Raw genomic sequence first — 23,422 nt, forward strand, 5'->3', positions numbered from 1 at the left:
GTAATCATCCTCGATCAAATCCTCTGTCTCCTTTCAGAAGTCCCATCTTGTTCTTTATAGCTGTACCACATTGATTCCTAACAATACATATTCTCTGGCTTTGTATGCTTTTGATCTTCATATAGAAGGAATCATACTGTATGTATATGTATACTGTGTTTGTAGACACAGGTGACATGCTTCTCAGTCTCAACATTATGGCTTTAGGATTCATTCATGATGATGAATAAACCTACAGCATGTTCTTTTTCAGTGCAGTAGAGTATTCTGTTGTATGAAACAAATATACACTATTTATCTTTCCTCCTGTTTATAGATGTTCGATGTCATTTCTAGGTTTTATTTATGATGTTTGGATTTATTTTGTACTATTCTGCATGTGGCTGCTATAAATATTTTTGTGTTAGGTTGAACTATAGGTGCATTTACAGGTGAAATACTACAAACTTAAAAATTTCTTATGATCCAATCCAATTGGTGCAAATCTGCAAGATTCTATCTGTGGAAGACACCTAGGTGTGGTGGAAATGTTAGTTCATAAGGTGCATGCATCTTCATCTTCGAAATGACACCTAATTGTGTTATGAAGACATCGTATCAATTTATGCTTACTATTTGCCATTGTCTCCTATCAACACTTGATGGAGACTTTTTATTTCAGTGGGTAAGAAATGTGGTTTGAATTTGCAGTTCTGTAACTACCAATGAAATTAAGCATCTTTTCCTATGGGCATTGACTATTTTTATTTTTTTCTATACAAAAATGTGCAAGTGGCTTTGGAACTGGCTGATGGGTAGAGTCAGGATGGCTTTGAGGCACATGCTAGAAAAAGCCTAGGTATCCTTGAAGGACCTATGGGTAGAGATATGGACTTTAAAAGTGATTATGCTGAGGGCTCAGGAAGAAAAGGAGAGCTAGAGAGAAAGGGTCTATCACCTTAGAGAAAACGTATCACTGTGAACAGAATGTTCGTAGAAATATGTTAAAGCTGGGTAAGGTGAGACCTTGGATAGAAATGAGGACCATGTTATTGTCAACTGGAGGAAAGGCAATCCTTGTATTAAGTGGCCAAGAATTTGGCTGAATTGTGTTCTAGTCTTTTGTGGAAGGTAGAACTTGCAAGAGATGAAGTTGGATATTTAGCTGAGGAGATTTCTAAGTCAAGTAATGAAGGCATGGCCTGGTTCCTCTTTGCTGCTGATACCAAGACGAGAGAGCAGAGAGCTAAACCGGAGAAGGAATTGTTAAGCAAACGCAAACATGAAGATCTGGAACATTCTCAGTCTATCCATATTGCAAAAATGGGAAAGCCTGTCTGGGGAGAACATCAGAGGGGTGGCCGGACAACCACGTGCTGAAGAGGTCACATGTGTGCCTCAGGGAGCCAGTCAACAGCTCCAGCGGAAACCAGGAATAGAGATTCAGCTTCCCAGGACCCTCTTGTCTGGTACCCGTCTGCCCCCCGCCCCGCCCCCACTGAATTCCACTAGAAGCCAACAAAGCTTTGGAGAACATATATGAACAGAAACACTGCCAGCTCGGACTACGCAGAGACTGGCTGAAATGAAGGCAGGCTGTTGGACTTCTGAGACTCTACAGGATGGGCCAATAGAGCTCTCTGGCTACAGGCGTGTTATTTTTCAAGAAGAGGGAAGAATGGTCCTAAAGGCAATTCAGAGGTCTGCAGGGCTGCCACTGTCACTGCCACCACAGCCTGGTGGGGGGTGAGGGAGTCTCTCTTCTCAGTTACAGAGGATGGGGCCACTTCCTTGATTTCAGCAGGCCAAGCCACTGTGGCTGCGTCCAGGGTCAAGGGGGTGGGACAGCCACCCTCATGGGCTCAGAAAGCAGGCCACCCTCGTGGGTATAGAAGACAAGAGCATGGAGTCAAAGAGGATAATTCTTGGGCCTTAAAATGGAATAGAGTTTGCACTATTTTCAGGCCTGCTAGAGACCCAGGACCCTTTTCTTCTTTCTGATTTCTCCCCTCTAGAACGGGACTATCTGTCCAATGACCATCCCACCTATTGTATTTTGGAAACAGGTAACTTCTTGTCTGGTTTTCCAGGCTCACCACCGGAAGAGAATTTTCTTTGAATGAATCATAGCTCAAGTCTCACCTATACTTAATTTAGATGATATTTAAATGAGATTTTGGACTTAAGAGTTGATGCTGGAATAGGTTACGACTTCTGTGGCTGTTGGTATAGCGTGAATGTATTTTGTATATGAAAAGGCTGTGACTTTGTGGTTCTAAAATGTGAAGCGTTATGGCCTGAGTTGGGCCGCCCCCAAATTTATATGTTGAAGTCCTAACCCCAGCAGTTCAGATTGTGACAGGATTGGGAGATAGGGGATTTAAAGGGGCATTTCAGTTAAAATGAGGTTATTAGGGTAGACCCTAATTCAACATGACTGATGTCCTTATAAGAAGAAATTTAGACACAGACATGTACAGAGAAAGACAGCCATCTATAAGCCAAGGACAGAGGTCTCAGAAGAAAGCAATTCTGCCAGCATCTTGATCTCAGACTCCTAGCCTTCGGAACTGTGAGAAAATAAATTTCTGTTGTTCAAGCCACCTAGTCTGTGGTACTCTGTTATTATAGCCCTAGCAAACCAATATGCCCACCTGCATGCCAATACCACACTGTCTTGATTAATGTAGCTTTGCAGTAAAGATACCCACTATTGAGTAGACATAGTGAGAGTAGACATTCTTTCCTTTTTCTTGATTTTAGGGTCAAGCATTCAGTCTTTTACCATAAAATACAAGGTTAATTGTAGGTTTTTGTTGTTTCTTTCTTTAAAAAAAAAAAAACCTTTATATGATTGAGGAAGCATCCTTCTAGTCTATGTTTGCAAAGGGTTTCTATCATGAATGGGTATTGAATTTTGTCAAATGCTTTTTCTGCATCTAGTGAAATGATTATATGATTTTTCCCTTTTATTCTCTTAATGTGCTGAATTACACTGATTTTTGAATGCCAAACCAACCTTGCATCACTTAGACAAAACACACTTCGGTCACGGTATATAATAATTCTTTTGAAATCTTGCTGGATTGGTTCCACAAATATTTTTCTGAGGATGTTTATGTTTATAATGGCCTTCAGTTTTAGTTCTGGGTGAATTGCCAGAATTATTTATTTGATTTCATCCCTGTGTGCAGCCAGTTATTAAGAATGACTTTTAGAAATATAGTTCCCTATAATTATTAGTTATGCACTGCTGTTCCATTAAAATCCTTTTGTTTCTACCACCCAAAACCGGCTAAATAAGATTACTTTTGTATATTTTTTCCCTTTTGCAGAAGAGAGTTTATTGATTTCTAGTTTTTATATCATAGTTATGTGATGAAAAGTTCAAGGATATAAAGTATATATAGGGTATTTTTAAAAGTATTGTAATTTATTTTATTTTGCAGTTGCATATAGTACTTAGAATTTAAAACTTCAAACCATAGACATTTAGACTTTCTGGACATTGTCTTTTGGTGTTTCATGGAAATCCACACTAGATCTCATGTATGCTTCATTTTGTTCAAGAGAATAACTTATCTGTTTTTATTTTTTATTTTTTTATTTTTTTACTTATTTGTTTTTAATTTAAGAGTTAGGGTGAATGAAACTGTCAGCCCTCTTAAGTCATCTGTAAATGTTTGCTGAGTATCAGGGCACAGCAAGATACCACCTTATATAAACACTGTGTTTATTAATTTTGTTTAACACCAAAATTGGTTGACTTTATCCATCCGCAGTTTGTATCTTGCCCTCAATCTGTGGTCTCTCCTTGTTTTCTCAGGTCTTGTTTCCTCATCTGTGTTTGGCATTAAATCATGGGGAGGAAGCTGGACCTGTCTGGCCTGACCGATGATGAAACCGAGCATGTTCTCCAGGTGGTTCAGCGAGACTTCAATCTTCGGAAAAAAGAGGAAGAACGACTCAGGTGAGATGCTTCCATTGCCTTCCGGGGTGCAGGGAACCATCTGTGGAGAAGTGAAACAGGTTTCCCAACCGTGTTCCTTGCTGCCGGCTCTGAGTTCGGAAGCCTGTATGTCCCTTTGCAGCGAGGCTTGCCAGCTTCCTTGCTGGGCATCACAAGGTCTGTTATGTGACTGTTCGCACTCCCAGGCAAGGCTTTGTTTGGGCTGCTGCTCCTCTCGAGCATTAGCTGTAGAATGGGTGGAGTTTGTGATGACGGTGGCTGCCTTGAGCGTGGTCCTGCCTCTGGCCTTCCTGTTGGCAGGTGCTACTGAAAAAGAACCAGTGTTAGGTGGACAGATCTTGGGAGAATGACACTCATACCTATGTGGTCTTCTGCTAGAACACTCCCCTCCCCATGGTACTGGATAAGAGCTCTGAAGACCTGGGACTGGAAGTGACCGCACAGGATCACGTGGCCCAGCCCCACCCTCCTCATTTTCTAGCCAAGGAAACTAAGGCCCAGAGGACTGGGGTCTTCTGACTCCTCTCCAGTGAATATGTCCTTGTAGGATGTTCTTGGAAATCCTCTTGCTGCCCCGTGGGGAGTGTGAAGAAGTCGGAGTGAGAGACGTGAGGCCACATGTTGGCCCTTGCATGTTAGAACCAGACAGCGAGTGGGTAGTAGCTCCCGTCACCCATAAATCTGCTCTCCCTTGAGATGCCATGGCTTTGTCATGGCACTGTCTCCATCCTCAGCCACGGAGCTCCAAATCCCAGTCTTTATTATTTTTTTCAATGACAGGTGACATACAATATTATGTTAGTTTCAGGTGTACAATGCAACGATTAGACATTTATATAACTTAGGAAGTCATCACAAACCTCAATCTTTGTAAGTCCTCATCTGACTTGGTTCCCACACCGGGCAGGGCTGGGCCCTGTCAGTTCTGCCTCCTGACCATTTCTCCGACCCCTGTCCCAGCCCACCTGTCATTGCTCTCCATCCAGTCCTTGCAGGAACCTTCTTTGTGACCATCCTGCCTCCACCCTCTGCCGCCACTCCCCCCAATAGCCTCTCAACACCAGGGATGTGCCACATCTCAGCTCGAATCACACCCTTTCCCACTCTGTTGAAATCGATATAGCTTGTTTTCCTTGTCCCTTGGGCTGCCTTGGACTTTCCGTTTCTTTGCAATATTACCTCCTTGACTAGACTGTAAGCCACACCAGTGTAATCATCTTTATTTCCACCATTTTTTTCTTCCATATTGTAAATATTCAATATAGGGATGGACAAAAAGTAGGTTTACAGTTGTGAGTATGCGAAACACCGAGTATACTTGTATTACTGTTTATTCTTGTATTACAGTGATTCCTCACTTATCATGGTATTACGTTCTAGACCCCCCCGTGATAGGTGAAAATCCGCGAAGTAGGACCCTTATACTTATTTTAGTATTTACTGTACAGTACCGCAAAATTCCATGATATAGTGAAAAATCCACAATAAATAATTAAATATGATAGTTTAAAAACTCCTGCGATACAGTGAGGCCATGATAAGTGAACTGCGATATAGAGAGGGACCACTGTACATAGTTTTCTATATGAACAACTGTAAACCTACTTTTGCCCACCCCTGCATGTGCTTCTTAGATGGAAGACAAGAAATCTCTTGATTAAGAAGCTTATTTAAAAACGATGTGCCAGGTAGTGTTCTAGCTGTTGGGTATATAACCGTGAGCAAAGCCAGGCTTTGCCCCCTGGAGTTTACATTCAGAGCTGCACTGACACTCCTACGGCCACCAGCCAGGGGTGGCTACCGAGCACGTGCGCTGTGGGGAGTCTGAACTGAGAGGGAGCAGATTTCCAAATTTCAGTACCAAAGAAATGTAAAATACCCCATTAATAGTTTTTCTATTGATTACATTTTGCAATGCCAAGTTTTTGGATATATGAGGTTAAAAATGAACATTATTCTGTCTTTTTATTTTTTTAACTTACTTTTGAGTATGGCTGTGAGAAAATATAAGTTGAGAAATTTTTTTATTATTGTTTTTCAATTACAGTTGTCCCATTTTCCCCTCATTTCCGCCCCCACCCAGCCCACCCCTTCTCCCACAGTCATATCCCACCCCCTTGTCCATGAGTTATTTATATACGTTGTTTGTCTAAACCCTTCCCTTACTTATCCCCCTTCTCTCCCTCCCCTCCCCCCCGATAACTGTTATTCTGCTCCTTGTTCAATTTAGTTCATTTGTTTGTGTTATTCATTAGTTTCCTGTATCAGGTGATAGCATATGGTATTTTTCTTTCATTGCCTGGCTTATTTCACTGAGCATAATTCTCTCTAGTTCCATCCATGTTGTAAGTGGCAGGAGTTCCTTCTTTCTTTCTACCGCATAGTATTCCATTGTGCAAATGTACCCCACTTTTTTAATTCACTCATCTACAATAATTTTTTTTTAAGTTGAGCATTTTTGAGCACAGGAGTGACGTGATCTGACTTCAGCTTTAGAGGGTCGCTCCGCTGCTTTGGAGGGAGGTAATCATAGAGAGGCGGGAGAAGTAGTGGAGAAACCAGTTAGAGACAACTTCAGAAACCCGGGTGACAGTCCTGCTGCAGGACCCTAGAGGCCTGTGTTGAGACGTGGCGTCGTGACAGGGAGGGAGCCTGACTCCTAAGACATGGGTGGAAGAGGGTTCTGATGACCAGCAAGGGACTCTGTGTGAGAAAGAAATAAACCTTCGCGGGGTTAAGTCACGCAGACTTCGGGGTTTACTTGTTATAGCAACTAGCCTGGTATTACTTTGGCTAATATAGTTTGGGGGACCTAAAAGGGATCTGAGTATCCATGCCTGCACCCTTGACTTGGCAGCTGAAGAAGCCAACTCAAGGGGCACCCAGGCAGTTCCAGGCTGCTGATGCCAGGGTTGCCTGTCTTCTTCTGCCATCTGGCCCCTCGGGTAGTAGAAGACACCTCTGGAAAGATCTTCAGACTTCTGCTAGAATCATAGTTGGTACCCTATGATTTTATATTTCAGGCACGTTTACAAAAAGTGGTTTTTAACAGGACTGTTAATTACACGGTACTCTGGTGTTCAAATTGAGCCTTGGAGACATTTAACGAGATAGCCACAGGCTTGAAAAGTTCTCAAGCGCCATATGCTTGCAAGAAGCGAGTTAGCATCTGGATAGCTTCCAAAGATTGCTGACGTTCTAATGGCCTTGGTCTGTAGGGGCGCAGGGCTGAGATTTGATGGACTTGTTTCCTGTAACTGTGACCGGCCATTCATTGTCAGGGTTTGCTGGACTGACAGTGTACTTATGCCTGCCAAGGACTGCTGGGCCCAGGCACGGCCCGGGCCAGGGGAAGGAAGGGAGGGCCAGGGTGGCAGAATGACAGGGAGGCAGAGAACTTCCTGCCTCATCTTTTCCCGAGAGGCTAGGCTGCCACGGTCCTCAGCTGAAGCGTGTCAACTCCTTTCCTGTGGCAAGGAAGGGAACAACAGGGACTTGGAGACCCATTTCTGCTGCTGTCGTGGTTTCAATGACTCACTTCGCTGACATAGACTGTGGGGGAGGGGCAATCTTCCATTTGTCAAGAGTCCTCTCAATGTTGTAAGGAAATAAATAAGACCTGCTAGCACATGTGGAAGAACCACTGTAGGGAAGCAAAGCCTCTCAAACCCAGAAGTAATTTGTGTGTCTAGTCTACAGAAACCCCTTTGAGGATTAATCATCATTTTTTTTTTAAGTAGAAAGAACAAATTTCCTTTTAAATAAATTAAAGTTATATTCCAAGAACTTAATTTTTCAAGAAGTTTCTTTTTCAAAAAGCAAAATGCCTTTGTATGCAGGGTTTCTTTGTTTGGACAGTTAACTTGATCTCATGAATTAACAAATACTCCTGGTTACATTCTTCTTGGAAGCTGGAAATCGGACAGCCTCGTCTTTCCTCCGTGGGAATCAATATGCCCTACGGCTTATGAAATAACTCTCTGCCCAGAGCACATCTGACCCCTGGGGCTCTTGAGATGCTGCGCTGAGGCTGTGGCGTGGACCTGCCTGGCTGATGCATCTGCTGTCTCAGGGGAAGATGCTGCAGGGCAGGAATTTCTTGCTGGGCACTGGTTGGGCAGAGTAGCCAGCCAGTCCCCTGGCTGCTCTGACACAGCAGAGCCCAGGGCTGCACATTTTCTGGTGGAGTAGAGGGTGTGACACCGCTCTGTGTGACAGTCACTTTGTGATGGGGAAGGCCCAGGAGGAGTCAGGACTGGGAGATGCCAGGCAAGAACCTGGACGCATGTGGAGAAAGATGAGAGGCCCTCTGAACCGGGGGGCAGCCTAGGGTACAGAGTGCCTGTCTCAAACCTACAGGGGGCCTCACAAGATTTTTTGAATCTCCTTTTATTTATTATTACTCATTAACAATGAAAAGGTCAAGTACCGTATTTTTCACTCCATAAGACGCACTTTCCCCCCCCCCCCCAAAAGTGGGGGGAAATGACTGTGCGTCTTATGGAGCAAATATTGCGTCTCAGACCATGATGTGTATTACTTGACCGGTCAGTGAAGGATGAAACCGTTGTACGGTCATTCAAAAAGGTGGCATTGGCAATGCCTTAGATGGAACTGATGATGGTATCATATGAAGATAGCGAAGAAAGTGATATCAGCGATTGTGAGCAACTGAGCTTCTAAATTCTGACACTAGCGATGATGAGTTCTTGGGGTTCCCAGAAAACTAGAAGAGTACTTGAACCTTAAAGTCTCTTCTCATTTGTTAATGACCGTGATGATGGTTCTTAATACCGCTGTTGACTGCTGTCCACTTTACATGGTTGAACTATTATTCTGTTATATTTTATGAAATATTTTAGTACACCATTTGGTTTAGAATATTTTTTTTCTTGTTTTCCTCCTCTAAACCTAGGTGCGTCTTATGGTCAGGTGCGTCTTATAGTGTGAAAAATACAGTATATTAAGTCCATTCATTTGTTTTGAAATCGTATGTTGAATGTCATGAGCCTCCTGGGCAGGTGTGAAGGGGGGTGCTGACAGGAATGGGGAGAGAGGGAAGAGCTCACAAATTTAACAAAAGCCTTAATCCACGAGGAAGGGCCCAGACGGCAAGCTAGTTCTGATGTGAATGATTAGGATGCTGTAGACAGTGAGAGATAAAAACATTAAGGCAGACCCATGGAAGTACTTCCATCTCAGAGGTGGGAGGTAGGAAGGAAGGCTTTCTGGAGGAGGGTGCATGTGATCTGATCCTTGGAAGACAGACAGGAGTTTTTAATTAGATTGATACAAAGTTCTGGGCAACAGGGAGCATCCGGGGCAAAGGAATAAGGGTAGAAAACAGGACATGTTTTCTCAACTCCAGCTCAGGACCCGTGGACGGGGGGTGGGGGTGGGGCGGAGAGCGGCAGAGGAGGAAGGGACTACTTTGCTACGCTGCTCATTGCGTTGGAAGAGTGTGGTGTTCCAGGAATATCACCTCTTTGCATTCCCGGCAGCCCTGGGGAAAAACACTGTCGTTGTTTGCTTCCAAAATGGGGATGTTAATAACTCGGTCTGGTTGTACATAGTGAAAGGTAAATTCAAAGCCAGGCCGTGGTGCCCATAGCTGCGGCCAGGAACCAGGACAGCATGCTGCCCCTGGTACTGAATCAGGGGCACCCAGGCCCCACGCAGCAGAGTGGGCAGAATTAGGGCCATCCTAGAAAATTTGGTACCTGTCCTTGCAAAACCTTGGAGTATGTGCAGGGACGGGGAAGTAGTAGGGTTTAAGTCAGGATATGGGGAGGGGGTAGTTGAGCCATGACAGTGGTCATTAGCAATTGTATCATTGAGCACTGGACACATGGCTTGTCCAAACTGAGATGCAGTCTAAGGGTAAAATACACTCTGGATTTCAAAGCCTTAACATGAGAAAAAAAAAAAAGAAGAAGAAGAAGAATGTAGAATCTCTTATTAACGAATCGTAATGTCAAAAACACATTGAAATATACATAAATTACATTTCAAATAAAATGTATAATTAAAAATAAGTTTACCTGCTTTTTCTTTTTCCTTTCTTCTTTTACTTTTTGCAACGGTGAGTACTAGAAAACTTTATATATATATGGGTCACACTATATTTTTGTTGGACAGCGCTGGTTTAGAATGCCAGGTTAGGTCGTTTGGAATTTATAGGACCGAAAAGTAAGCTCTCTTCTTCAGTTTTGTTTGGCACTAGTCCTTTATAAATGAGGTTTTTAGGTATCTGAAAGATCCAGCTGTTGTCTTAGTTACCAAATTGTATATTGGCCGTTTGGTATTATATTGTCATCTCTGTCCTGTGAAGGCCGTCTCAGACAGGTGTGCCGGGACTGGCTCTACTATAGCGTTTACAAAGGAAAGCATAGTGTCCTCACGCCATATTCACCACGGAGATTTTGTGCATCTCAGGACAGAATCAAGCTTTTGATGTTTCCCTAAACCTAACGGTTGATTAGGTGTGTCTTGGCCTTTGAAATAGTATGTGACTTTAGAATGACCTCATATTTAGAAATTTTATAATGCCTGTGGCACTGTAAAATTGTGAGTTATCACCTATTTGCCTGTGGAGGTCTGCCTTTACAAATAGCCAAGAGAGTTTGGTGCTACACATGAGCTGCTGATGAAGGGAAAAAGGGACTTGTATGAATTCTCTTTACTTTTCAACCTGTAACCGTTTAAGGGTGTGTAGTTACTAATTTGCAGATTCTAGATTCTGGATACATTCTTCCCATAATCCCATTTTTTTTTTAATAACCATTTTCTGCTAGGTTGCTTTTGTGGTTCCAAGTTCCTGATCTTATTTACTTTTCCATTGTAAATGTCAGAGGTTCAACTCTGCTGGGCTCCGATAAAGCTTTCGTGGCACTGACTCTTGGCAAGACCTTCATTTCTCAGACCTCTGGCTGCAGAAAGCATTTCTTTGGCATGAGGTGTGCATCGAACTCAGGACTTGAAGTGAATAAAGAGGAAAGTTTTTACAGCCGTTATAAAAGCAGCTTTCTTCCGCCACAGTGATTCAGGCACAAACATATGATCTGAAACACAGAGTGAGGAGCACAGATGGACAGTGTGGGAATCAGTTTCACTTTCTTCCTTGCCCTGCTGTTGGAATGACTTCCTTGTTCCCACGAACTTCTTTAGTTCCTGAAAGTGGGCCCCTGCCTTCGTGGCCAGAAGCCAACAGGCCCTTGTCTTGGTCCAGCCTGTGTATAATACCTTCATACAGAAATTCATCAACGGCCTCTCTGATTCTCAAGGTGACTTATAATAAGCCCCTTCTCCCAGAGAGGAGATTTTTGCTCCAGCTTAGAGATTCCTTTTTAGGAAACCAGACCGAGGCCTTGAGACCCCAGAAAATCTGGTCTCCTTGTGTGCCGTGACCCCAGCCCTCTGCAGTTCACCTGCCCCTTCTGGCCCAACTGAAGTGGGCTTCTATTCCACATCAGCGATTAATGTGTGTGGGTCTAGGCCCCCTTTCCCGGCTGATTCTTACCCTACGCCCAAGTGCCCAACTCCTGCGTGTCCAGTTGGATTTGGGGTTTCTATATGTAGCAACCTGCCTAGTTCCACCTCTGGAACTAGCCCTGGAATGGCGTGTCTCCTTGTCTTCTGCCAGGTTCCCCCAATAGGTGCGCATGTGGTCAGTTCTTGGAGCTGTGCCAGGGACCCCAGTCATCCCCACCTTCTAATGCTTGCCTGGTCTTTTACATCTTCCAGGATGGACCTCACGGCCACCAGGGCCCATTCCCTGTCTGATGTAGGATGTGCTGGGCTGTGACTTTGCCTCACTGGGCAGCAGGAATGTACCTGGGGCCTGGGCCTCCTCCCTTCCCAAGGCTGCTCCTGGCTCCTGGTGAGAGGGCAATGGTTTTGTGTTGCTCTCCAAATCCCACCTATAGGAACCCCTGCCCCATTGCCTTCCTCACCAGCGCAGAAGCCTAGCTGAGTGCTCCTGCCAGATCCACACCTGCTGGAACCAAGGTGCAGGCCAGACCACCGACGGTGGTGGCTTGTCTCCCTCCCCGCGCTGCATCTCTCTCAGAGAAGGTGGCAGGTGCCAGAGACCCACGTTTCCCCAGGCCCTGGGCTTTAGCCATGCGGCCTTGCCCTGCCCTGTGCCACTTCCCTTCCCTCCTGCCTTCTCCTTCTTCCCCTCCTGGGTCAGCTTCCCCAGCACCATCCAGCTGGGTGAGTCCAGACCCAGATCCTGGGAACTTCTATGGCTGCTAGAGTATAAATAGCTTTGTGTGGTCCCAAAGTCTATGCAGTGGCCTACACTGTCGGCTTTGGGGTTATGTGTGGAGAGAGGGGGAGAGGGAGAGAGAGAGAGAAAAGGAGAGAGGGAGGCTGTAAAATTCATTGTTGATTGTGTTTTTGACTCTCCTTTCTTCACGCCGTATTTATTCATTTTCTATGCACCTCAGAGCCAAGGCGTGGCCCGACACTCAATTGCACTGTGTGTCTTGCTGAAAAAATAACTAAAGGGTTTATTGATGCTGGTTTGTTTTGTAGTCAGAGAATCCTCACCTGATGTGTGACCTTGGGCCTGTTCCTTCATCTTTCTGGGCCTCCGCTTTCCCCCCACTATACAATGAGGCTGACAGGGGACCTGACTGGCATGTGGCAAGGGTTAAATGAATTAATAGCTCAACAGCCCTGTGGACAGCCCCGGGAACAGAATAGGGACTCATAAGGACTCAGGGTGAGACTCCTGGCTGGATTATTAGGTCATAAATTAAATAAGGTGACCTTTAAATATCCATATCTGTTTGGTAAATTGAAGCAGTTTTATGGTTTGGCTTTTCCTACAGCAAGGTACTCCCCCCCTCTTTATTTTGTTATTAGATAATTCACTGCAGGCAGAAAGAAATGCCAGTGTTTGTTTTAGAGCTGATGCTTACTTATGATGTCTTTCTTCATTTTGTATGTTTGCTTGTGTACTGACCTGCTGTGACCAGAGGAGACTCTTAGCTGCCAGGATGTTTTTTCCTTAGAGTCAGAAACTCTGTTGCCTTTTACTTGCAGAGGGTTTTGTATGCATTTTTTATTTCTCTGTATCTTCTGTAGGACCTGCTCAGTGGCTTCTTTCCTTTCTGACTGTATCAATAGAAACAAAGGACAGTCGTACCTCAGTACTCGTCAGCTTCAGAACTCATCACACCCTGTACTGGTTGCGTTTTGATGAGAAAAAAAAAATGTTTCAGCACTGGGCACTTGCTCAGGACTTGTCACACTTGCTAGAACTTGTATGAGTCACAGTGCCACCCATCACTTGTCGCTTGCTTGGTACTGGTTGGTTTTGGCACTCGTCATGAATTCTGGAACACGTTAACGACGAGTCCCGAGGTACCACTGCATTTCTATAGGAAGTAGAAAGTGGGTCAGTGGGCAAGTGAAGAGTGAATTTCTGGAAAGTGTTGGACAGGGGTGTGGGCAGTTGAGGTGAATGCCAGCTGTCAAGGACTTGAAGATGCCAGGGCACAAGGCAAGAAGGGGTTCTGTAAGTCACAGATAGTTGATGCTCAGGGAACAGTGAAATTGAAGAATAAAGCATATTCATGAACTCAGTAGGTTGTCCAAATCCAACCCAGGAATTCTGAGGAGGATAAGGACCTTCCTTTGCTTCAGGGAGAAGTGGATCAGAAAGTCAGGGAAATAGTTCTGTAGGAAGACCAGGGAGACCCGGGGGCCAGGTGTCCTTGGCTTGTGTCTGCACATGGGACTTTCTTCCTGACATTACTCAGGGAATGTATATGCTTTCCCCAATCCCAAGTCATGAGAAAAATCCCTAGAGACATTATAAAAATAGGGGAAAGTATTATGATTTTCCTGTGAGAAATAATGCTTAAAAATCAGCAGAGAGACCTTATTGGTTGGAAGGAATCCAATGATGTCTAGCAAAAGCAAGAACAGGAAGTAACGACACGTGGAGTTGAAAGTGAAGGTCAACATTTTAGGAACAGAACAGAGCAAGTATGAGAGGAGCAGTCATGATCTAATGAGTCGTTCTTGCTTATAGCTATTTCCATGTTATAAGTGTGCATCTGTGGCCCCAGTGGCTGCTAATCTAAATCATATTTGCAAATACAATAATATTAATAAGCTCATAGGCATGCTATACTTTATACAGATCCCATGAGTCATGTTTCAAGGTATAATAAAGCTTGAAAACAAAGTAAAATTTTAACTTGGCAATTTCAACACGCATATCTGTGCAGTGCTGTTAACTTTGCTAGGAGATCCAAATGTTACACTATTCAAAGGCTCCCAAATAATGTTCACCCTCATTTTCTAGTGTTGGAATATTTGGTATAGGCTTTGTTCTTTGTAAATACTGCTAAGTTGAGACCTTCTTTTTTTGATAAACACATTTTTATGGAGACATAATAAGTAAGGAGTATAAAGAATGTTGGAAATTTTTAAAGAAACTAATGATTCTGAAACGTCCCAAGAATTTCTAGAATTCCAATTTCTTATCTGAATCCCAAGGATAACATCTGTGGGGAATTTGGAAGCACTAGCGTTGGCTACTGTCCCTTCAAGGGAGGAGCCAGAACCACAGAGCAGTGACAGGGCATTCATGGCGCTGGATGGAGACAGGAATGAGAGAGGCTTACTGCTGGCCGACCGGGTGGCTTAGCTGTGTGCGTGCATAAGCCCGGAGAGCACCAATGCGTTCAGGAAGTGAACAAGACAGGGTCGGTTGCCCCGTAAGTTCTCGAATATGAGACCTCTCAAGATGCTCACATTGGCCTTCTGAACACACAGCCAGCTGTTCCGCACTGCAACTCAAGGAGATGGGAAGCTCCAGAAAGAGAGGAAGAACCAGAAGGCAGACACACAGAAATATGCTTCCGTCAGAACAAATGAGGACTCCCCACCCCAACCAAAATGGTGCTCAGGACAGGGAGCTCGTGGTTCTGGGCTCTTCTAACCTGACAGATTCCTCCTACGGCTCTAAGCACCCTCTTGAGCACATGCGATTTAAACTTAAGTTTTAAATGTTCATGCATGTGTATGTGTACACATGTCCTTTACTCTGAAGTGAAGTCACTGTCTAGAGGAGCGGTTCTCAACCTGTGGGTTGCGACCCCTTTGGGGGCCGAATGACCCTTTCACAGGGGTCACCTAAGACCATCGGAAAGCACATATATAATTACATATTGTTTTTGTGATTAGTCAGTATGCTTTAATTATGTTCAATTAGTAACAATGAAAATACATCCTGCCTATCAGATATTTACATTACGATTCCTAACAGTAGCAAAATTACAGTTATGAAGTAGCAATGAAAATAATTTTATGGTTGGGGGTCACCACAACATGAGGAACTGTATTAAAGGGTCGCGGCATGAGGAAGGCAGAGAACCACTCGTCTAGATGCTTCAGACGATTTTCAGACAGTTCTCCGGCTCATGAAACCTGAAAGCCACCTACCTGCCTTTGTGGTTGGGCTTAGCGTGGTGCTTTATGGACTTGGTCTGACTTAGTCCTCACGTTAATTGTGTGAGATAGGCATTATTATTTACACCTCAGGAAACAGGGCTCGGTGAGATGAAGTCACTGATCCAGAGTCACCCAGCTCCACGCTGGCAGAGCTGATGTTCAAGCCCAGATCTGCCTGCTCCTCAGAGTGTTAACCCCTGCCCGCCGTTCTCCAGACCAGGTTAAATCACTTGGTGCTTCCAGCTTTTGAATCTCAGATGTTAGAGCTGGAAGGGCTTTCAAGAGACTGTGGGTGGCCTGTCCCTCGCCTCCCCACAGACAAGTTGTTCTGGTCCCCATGTGAGACATGAGCTGTCTGAGCATTTTGCATGTGTCTCGTATGTGGCCAAAGAGTAAAATGTAGAAGAGAAACTAGAGTCCTGCAATTCCCTCTGTCAAACCACGCTGCTCTTTTCTTGGTTTTCATCATTAGAAATTGACAGTTTGGCTTCAGGGATCAGGAGATCATTTGAAAAGGTCTTTGCAGACCAGACCTGTCCTTCGCTCCTGCCCTTTATTTGTCAGATCGCTGCTTGGCGTGATTGCCCAAGGTTGTTTTCCAGTGCGCCCATGCTGAGGATGCCTCTGTCAGCACAGCGTTTGTTTGCTTATCTATCTCTCTATCTATTGACCTATTTACTTATTGTCATGCTACCTTCTTTTTTCATTGTATTTTTTCCATTACCATTCCGTTCCCTCCCCCGACAGTCACCACCACACTGTTGCTTATGTCCATGAGTCCCTCCACTCCCTGACCTCCCCATCCATTAAATGTCATCCTGCTCTCTATCTATGAGTCTGTCTCTCTTTTGCTTGTTAGTTCAATTTGTTCATCGGCCACAATATTTAAAGTCAGGTGCATCAATCTGGCTGCTTCCCTAGTAACAGTCTGACTCTGGTGTGTTCGCCTTCCAAAGACAGGCAGCGCTGCATGCATCATACTTGGGGCAAGATGCTTGTTTGGAAAGCAGTAAGGGTGTTCCTTATGATGGGTGTGTTATTCTTAATGAAAGATAATCTTCTTTTCTTCCATGTCAGGGTCTTGGACACTTTTCTTTCACCAGGGTTTCTAAGGCAGAGATCCAGTGCATTTGGCTCATGCCCTCGGGCTCTTCTCTTCTGAGAAGGAAAAAGATGTGGGCATCCCTAGATGCCTTCTGGGTGCCAGGATCCCCTGAACAGCATCAGGCTGGGTGAAGGAAGCCTCCGAATTGGGGCTCAGACACCCTCCTGTGCTTTATCCTCAGGTAAAGCCAGTTTCTGTGATATGGGCCACATGGGTCTTATATATCCAAGGCCTGTCACTGATCAGAAAAACTGGAATTTATCCAGTAGCATCAATATGGCCTTTCTTTAGGCCTGAATGTTATTTCATGAGCCAGAATTTAAAGGAAGCTAATGAAAGAGACTCACGTAAGAGCTGCAAAGTGACTGGAGGCCTGGAAGATATGATTCAATGAGAAAAATGAAAAACAACGGATGATAGGTTAAACTGCTGATTTTTAATGTTCATAACAATAGTAAATCTTCTTTAGTGGTGCTAGGAGAGCTTTTCGTTTCCCTGAATTATAACAGGGGGAGAATTAACCTCATTTTACATATGTAATAGAAATGAGCTTTGGGGAGAGAAAGAGGAATAATTCAGAACTGTAATGAATTAAGTCATAGGTAGAATTGTAAAGGGAGAGAGAGAATGGGATTCAAATGAAGAAGAGGAAAGAATTGAGGACGACTGCCTGGAGAAGCAGTTGCCAGCCAGCTGTGGCTCAGCTGTGGTCTCCAAGCCCCGGAGAAACAGGGAGACTTGGCGCCTGCCTTGAAACTGAACACACGTGTGTAACTGGCATCCAGATCAAGAAGCAGGGCATGATCCGATCCAAGAAGCCACTCTGTGCCCTCTTCTTGTCACTAGCCCTTAAGGACAAGGCCAATCTGGACGTCAGTGGCATGACCAATGTTGCCTAATTTTGAACAAGGTGACTCATACAGTATACATATCCTCTTGTGAGTTTGGCTTCTTTTGTTCAAGGTTGTTTTTGAGGTTTATCCACATGTTACATGGAATTGTAGATTGTTTATTGTTCTTGCTCGATAATATTTAATGTATTGATCCATCAGACTATCTATATCGCCACCAGGGTAGCTTCTAGTTTGGGCCTATTACAGATACTTCTGCTATGCCTTGAGGTAACCACGTGGCTACATTTCTGTTACGTGTGTACTGAGGAGTGGGATTTCTGGGTCATAAACATGCATGTGTTAGCTAGAGCAGATATTGCCAAATAGTTTTCCTAAGCAGGTGTATCAGTTTATACTCTCACCTGCAGCCTATGAGAGGTCTGCTTGTCCCCTTGCTTCACCCAAACTTGGTGTTTTCTGTCTGAATAGTAGCTTTTCTGGTGACCAATGGGGACTGATGTAACAGATCAGAAAGCGGAGGCACAGACAGGTGCTCATCGTCCTGTTGCTCCCAGGTGGCAAAGCTGGGGTTTGAACCCTCGCAGCTGAGCTCCAGGGTCTGTGTCCTTCCCAGCATATTAGCCTCCCTCCTAGGAGATGCCTCATTTCCTAAGTGAGGACCGACGTTGGTCAGCCCTGGGCAACCACGGCACTGGTAGCTCAGTCAACCTCTGGGAGACCTCGTGTCAACTATTTTAACAAAATCTCATAGGTCAGCCATTCAGTTGTTGAGCCAGTTTACGAAGGTAATTTCTGGACCTGGGAAAGCGGCAGGCTGCCTCAAAATCTCACTTTGGCTTCAGATTTCAAATTGAAATCCTGTAACTGAATTTCTTTACAAGCCACAAAATCGGCTTTCTTTGGGTTCATCTCTTTGTCTTCTCTGGCCGACCTCTGAGGGAAAAGAGGGGTCCCATCAGATGGGAGGGAAAAGAGCAGCCAGCTCACAGCAGAGCCTTCCAGCAGGGAAACAGCCAGAGCGGGGACCATTTTAGCACAATCCAGTCCTCCCTGCAGATGCTCATGGCATATGTAGCTACATGGGGAAATGGGCAAGGAGCAGTAAAAAAAAAATAAAGCAATCTGTAAAATGTTATGATCGCTGAAATTGCCTCTAATAAAACAAACACATGTACCTGAACATGTGTGTGTAAAGTAGAAAGAAAAAGCCAAAGCTTCAGGGATTCCCTTTTCTCCACATTCCCACCAACACCTATTATTTGTTGACTTTTTGATAATTGCCCTTCTGATTAGTGTAAGGTGGTACTTCATTGTGGTGTTGATTCGCATTTTCCTGGTGATAAGTGATGTTAAGCGTCTTTTCATGTGCCAAAGGGCAGGGAGATGGAGGATAGGTGAAAAAAAGTGAAGGGGAATAAAGTCACCGATGTTATGATAACTGCATGGTGACATAAAAATGGCAAATTGGTATGTACACCTGAAACTAATATAACTAATATAATATTATATACAAACTATACTTAAATTAAAAAAAAGGAAAAAAGGCTAATAGTGATTTCTTAGGTTTATGATTTCTTGTATTTTGGAGAATTTTTGCAAATTGCTTATATTAGTTTTGTAAAGAAAAAAATTCAAATTTCTTAAAAATATATATTTTTATGTTTTTCTGCCTATACTTGGGAAAAATAACTTAGAATTATAACCATTTTGAGTATGTGGGGAATTTATTATGCTTAAAAATCACACAACCAAGCCCTGGCTGCTGTGGCTCAGTGGATTGAGTGTTGGCCTGCGAGCCAAGTGCTGCTGGTTCGATTCCCAGTCAGGGCACATTACCAGGTTGCACGTCAGGTCCCCAGTTAGAGGCGCGAGTGAGAGGCAACCACACAACAATGTTTCTCTCCTTCTCTTTCTCCTTCCCCCTCTCTCTAAAAATAAATAAACAAATAAACAAACAAATAAATTTAAAAAATCACACAACTATAGTGTAAAGATTAATGGCTGGGTAATATGATGAAATGAATAACATCTCACAGTCCATGTTGCAATGAGGGAATAAGTCCATATTAATAAAATAAGGCCTCTTTTGGATGTATAATTAAGGATAACATAATCTCTATATATGTATCAATAGGTATGTATATGTGCATAAATAAAAACATATACACTCAAACTGACTCTGCCCACATATATATGCATGTTATTTACCAGTTTATTTATCCTAATTCTCATTAGCCGCCCCCCCAATAAGATAGATCGGATTACTAAAGAATTGGGAAGTAAACTATGTATAATAATAGAGAGATATTAAATAGTCATTAAAATATATCTTAAAGTACAGATTTTTATATGTGTATTTTTTAAGTATATTTTATTGATTATATTGTTACAATAGTTCCAATTTTTTCCCCTTTACTCCCCTCCACCCAGCCCCCCCCAGCACTCCCCCCCCCAAGTCCGTGCCCATGGTTCATACATATAAGCTCTCCCACTTCACCCTTTCATATATTCTTCTTCTTCTTCTTTTTTGATAAATAAATGATTAATTATTTTAACAATAAAATACAATCCCTCCCTCTCAGATATTAAAACCCTTTATAATCTTATAAAGGACAATGGGCGAAGGTCTCAAGCTCCTCTAGCTGCTTCAAGCTGGACATGGTCGTTGTCCTACCTTCCCTTGGGTCCAGAAATCCCTAATAAGAGTGGGGGTGTAGAGGGGAGGGTGGCCTTCCCACGTGGGGAAGGATCGTGAAGACTCCAGGTCAGTTGTCTGTCCCCAGACAATGGCGTGCTTGTTTTAACAGGCTGGCATCCTTGTTGTATTCTCCTCATTCTTATATGTGTATTTTTTAACAGAGTTGAATCATATATACATAAATCGTCATGGGACTACAGAGAATAATATCATTGATTATTTTTTGGTGAGGATATTATAAATTGTTTTCCTTTATTGTATCTGCAAAATTTTTATGATGAACATATGCTAGCGTTTAAATAAAAAGTTGTAAGGTTCTAGTTAAAATTTGAAACTTCCAAGTGTCCTTTGTAAGGTAGGTAAGGATGCAGAGAAGGAAAAGGCAGTGTTGTAGAAACATGCTGCTGACCTTTATTTCCCAAAGGATTACTGAATTGTATTGTTCAAAACACAGCTCTCTTTGTTTTTAGGCAGATACTATAGTAAAAGAATTTTGAATGTTGTATTAGATCTTTTGCTAACAATGAGAACATGTTCTTGGCTTTGTTCTCTTTTCAGTGGTGATTTATTTTCTACCGTGTTTACAGATTATTAGCCCCAACTTCTTTACTTGTCTTGACAGATAGAAAATTCATCATTTTTTTTAACGGCACGTGCTAAAATGTTCCACTCTGCTTTGATGGACAGTGAGACGGTATTCATTGTGTACATTTACGTATTTCTCCAACCAAACAATGGAATAAAAATCTGTTAGAAAGCAAATGGGTATTATTTTATTTATTAAAATTTATTTCTTTAGAAACGCTTTCTGATTATAAACATGCAACAAGTAGAAAACAATGAAAAACATATAGAAGTTTAAAGAGAATAAAAATTGCACCTACTTACAACACCTTAGAAATAACCATTATAAAAACAGTGGTAAGGTGCCCTCTAGGTTTTTAGCCTTTATAACCAGTTACTACCCTTAATGGTAGTTATTGAGCTGTGTGGTATGCAGCGCTGTGCTCTGGGGAGACGTTCATGAGCAAGACAGACAAGATTCTGCCCCCACATAACCTACTAACTAGCCAGGGATCACTGTGTGTGTGTGCTTTGGGACGTATACGAGAGGCAGTGAAGACAAAGCAGGTGAATACTTTCGCAGTTCAGTGTGAGAAGTGCCATGATGGGGGAAATGTAGTCTCTATAAAATGTGTGTGCATGTGTATATACAGTAGACAGATTTTTAAAAAGCAAATTGGCATTCTGTGCAGTGTTCCCCCACTTAATATTACATTAAGATATGACTATATTATATTATGTTGTAATGTCATATCATAAACCATATCACATTGCATCACATGATATCATATGAATGCATCTTAATATAACCATTCCCTGATTATTGGGTATTTGGGTTATTTGTGATGCTTATAACATAAAGAACGCTGCAATGAACATCCTTGTATAGCATGAAATTTGTCATCTTCTCCAGTCTTGCTTCCTTAAACTTCATTCCAAAAAATAGGATGACTGGCTTAAATGTGTGAAATGAAACTTTCCCAGGCTCCAGAGACACACGTCTGAGTTGGTTCCCAGAGGGTCGTGCCAGCTACCTCCCAGTGTGTGCTCACTGGTGGAACATTTTATGTCTGCTCCTGAAACTCGTGGGCAGCGTCCAAGTGAACACACCCTGTGTTGAGTCCTTTATGGCAAGGGCCCTGTTGATTCATTGATTAAGCAAACAGAGCTGAGTTCCACGTACCACGTAGCGATGTTAGCAGCCCCGTGGGCTTTGTACCCCTCTGTGCATTCAGAATAGGACATGTATCTTAAGTGCAGGTCAGGGTAACAAGAGAAAGTCATGTCACTGCAGTTCTTTTAAAAATAAGTTTTTACTTTTCCATTACAGGAGACATATGATATTATGTTAGTTTCAGGTGTATAACCCAGTGATTAGACGCTTATATGTTAAGTGACCACCCTGAGCATTGTGTGTCAGGCACGGAAGGCAGAAAGGGGCCACCGCTAACCAGAAACAATGAGCTCTTTACACCGTGCCAGAATGAAAATGTTATATGAACCCTGCTGAAACCTTGGTGTGTTACCTACCTCCTAGGAATTAGAATCAACCATTTAGGTCGAACTTTTCCCTTGTTTTCAAGACATAATAATTTAGTTCATAAAGATAAATGACTTTTTTGAAAATTAAATGAGACACTTGTTTGCTGTGGAACAGCTCCGTGAACAAGACGATGAAATGTTCATACGCGCACACTTTTAGCTCAGGTGACTCCGAGTCTTGTGTTCTGTAGGCTCTCCTTGAGTACGATGAGGAGCTAAATCTCGTTAAACTGACGGGCATAAATTGCTCTGCTCGCTGACCATCATTTATGACAACCTTCTATTTGTTTTGCATTCTTAAAAATCTACCCTGCAATTTAATATTAAAGCTTTATGTGGCCCTGTCCGGTGAGGAAAAGAAAGTGGTAGACACGTCACTGTTGTTTTGTGTCCTTTTGGCCAAGCAGGGGTCCTGTTTTCAGAGCCGGTCCTTAGGCTTGAAGTGGGGGTGAGAGTCCCTTCAGCGCCTGGGGAATGCTCTCAGCTGAGGATGGCTGGCCCCAGGGGGTGGGGGGGCCTGGGGCAGCATGGCTCTGTGTGTTGCAGGGCCTCTGCCTGGTCCTTGGCATTGGATAACCCTTTTGCTACGTTATCCAACAGAGGATCACCTCCCTATGAGATCAGTACATTCCCTTGGAATTACCTCCTAATGAATTTTTTTGGTGCTTAATCACCGTAAACCTTATTTAATCTCTAGGCAGCAGAGGAAAGTGTCAATGGGATTTCTTTTATCAGCAGTCAGATAAAGTCCCTGGAGACTGTTTAATCAATTCTCATTAGACATTGATTGATAGGACCGAGAGTTCACTAGCTCTCTGCTGCTATGGGGCAGGTTAGCATTTAGGTGGGCGTTGTAGAGACACTCAAGTTTAATGGACTCTAGACCCTGATTGTTTCAGGATGTCCTTAATTTGTGAAGCTTCATAGTAATAGCGTATGTTCTGCATCTTAGGGAAAAGACAAAGGAACCAGGATTGGTTAGAGCATGAACCAGGGCCCATCTGACTGTTTACACTCCCATCCCAAACAACCCTGCAAAACCATACAAAAAAGAAATTGGGGACAGGAATTTGAAAGGACCATGTAGTGTGCTTTGGAACTTTTAAACATGCTGTGGTGGGCTACGCTCATATGTTCGTGGGTGAGAGTAAATTATTTCCTTTATGGAGAGCAATGTGGCTAATAACTATTAAAATAGTTGCGGCCTATAACAGCAACTTCATTATCTCTAAGAATTA

At 43.2% G+C, this 23,422-nt stretch overlaps 1 protein-coding gene across 1 annotated transcript in view; it reads left to right on the forward strand.

Annotated features, from left to right (window-relative positions):
• MYRIP (myosin VIIA and Rab interacting protein) overlaps nt 1-23,422 on the forward strand; it is a 196,000-nt gene that overhangs the window by 28,489 nt on the left and 144,089 nt on the right. The window contains exon 2 of the mRNA XM_090284952.1: nt 3,806-3,949. Within this exon, the coding sequence (XP_090141078.1) occupies nt 3,840-3,949 (110 nt within the window). The 5' untranslated portion in view covers nt 3,806-3,839. The remainder of the gene's footprint in view (nt 1-3,805; nt 3,950-23,422) is intronic.

The sequence above is a fragment of the Furipterus horrens genome, unplaced genomic scaffold, assembly GCF_987537825.1.
Source record: "Furipterus horrens unplaced genomic scaffold, mFurHor1.1.pri manual_scaffold_7, whole genome shotgun sequence".
In the NCBI taxonomy this organism is placed as follows: domain Eukaryota; kingdom Metazoa; phylum Chordata; class Mammalia; order Chiroptera; family Furipteridae; genus Furipterus; species Furipterus horrens.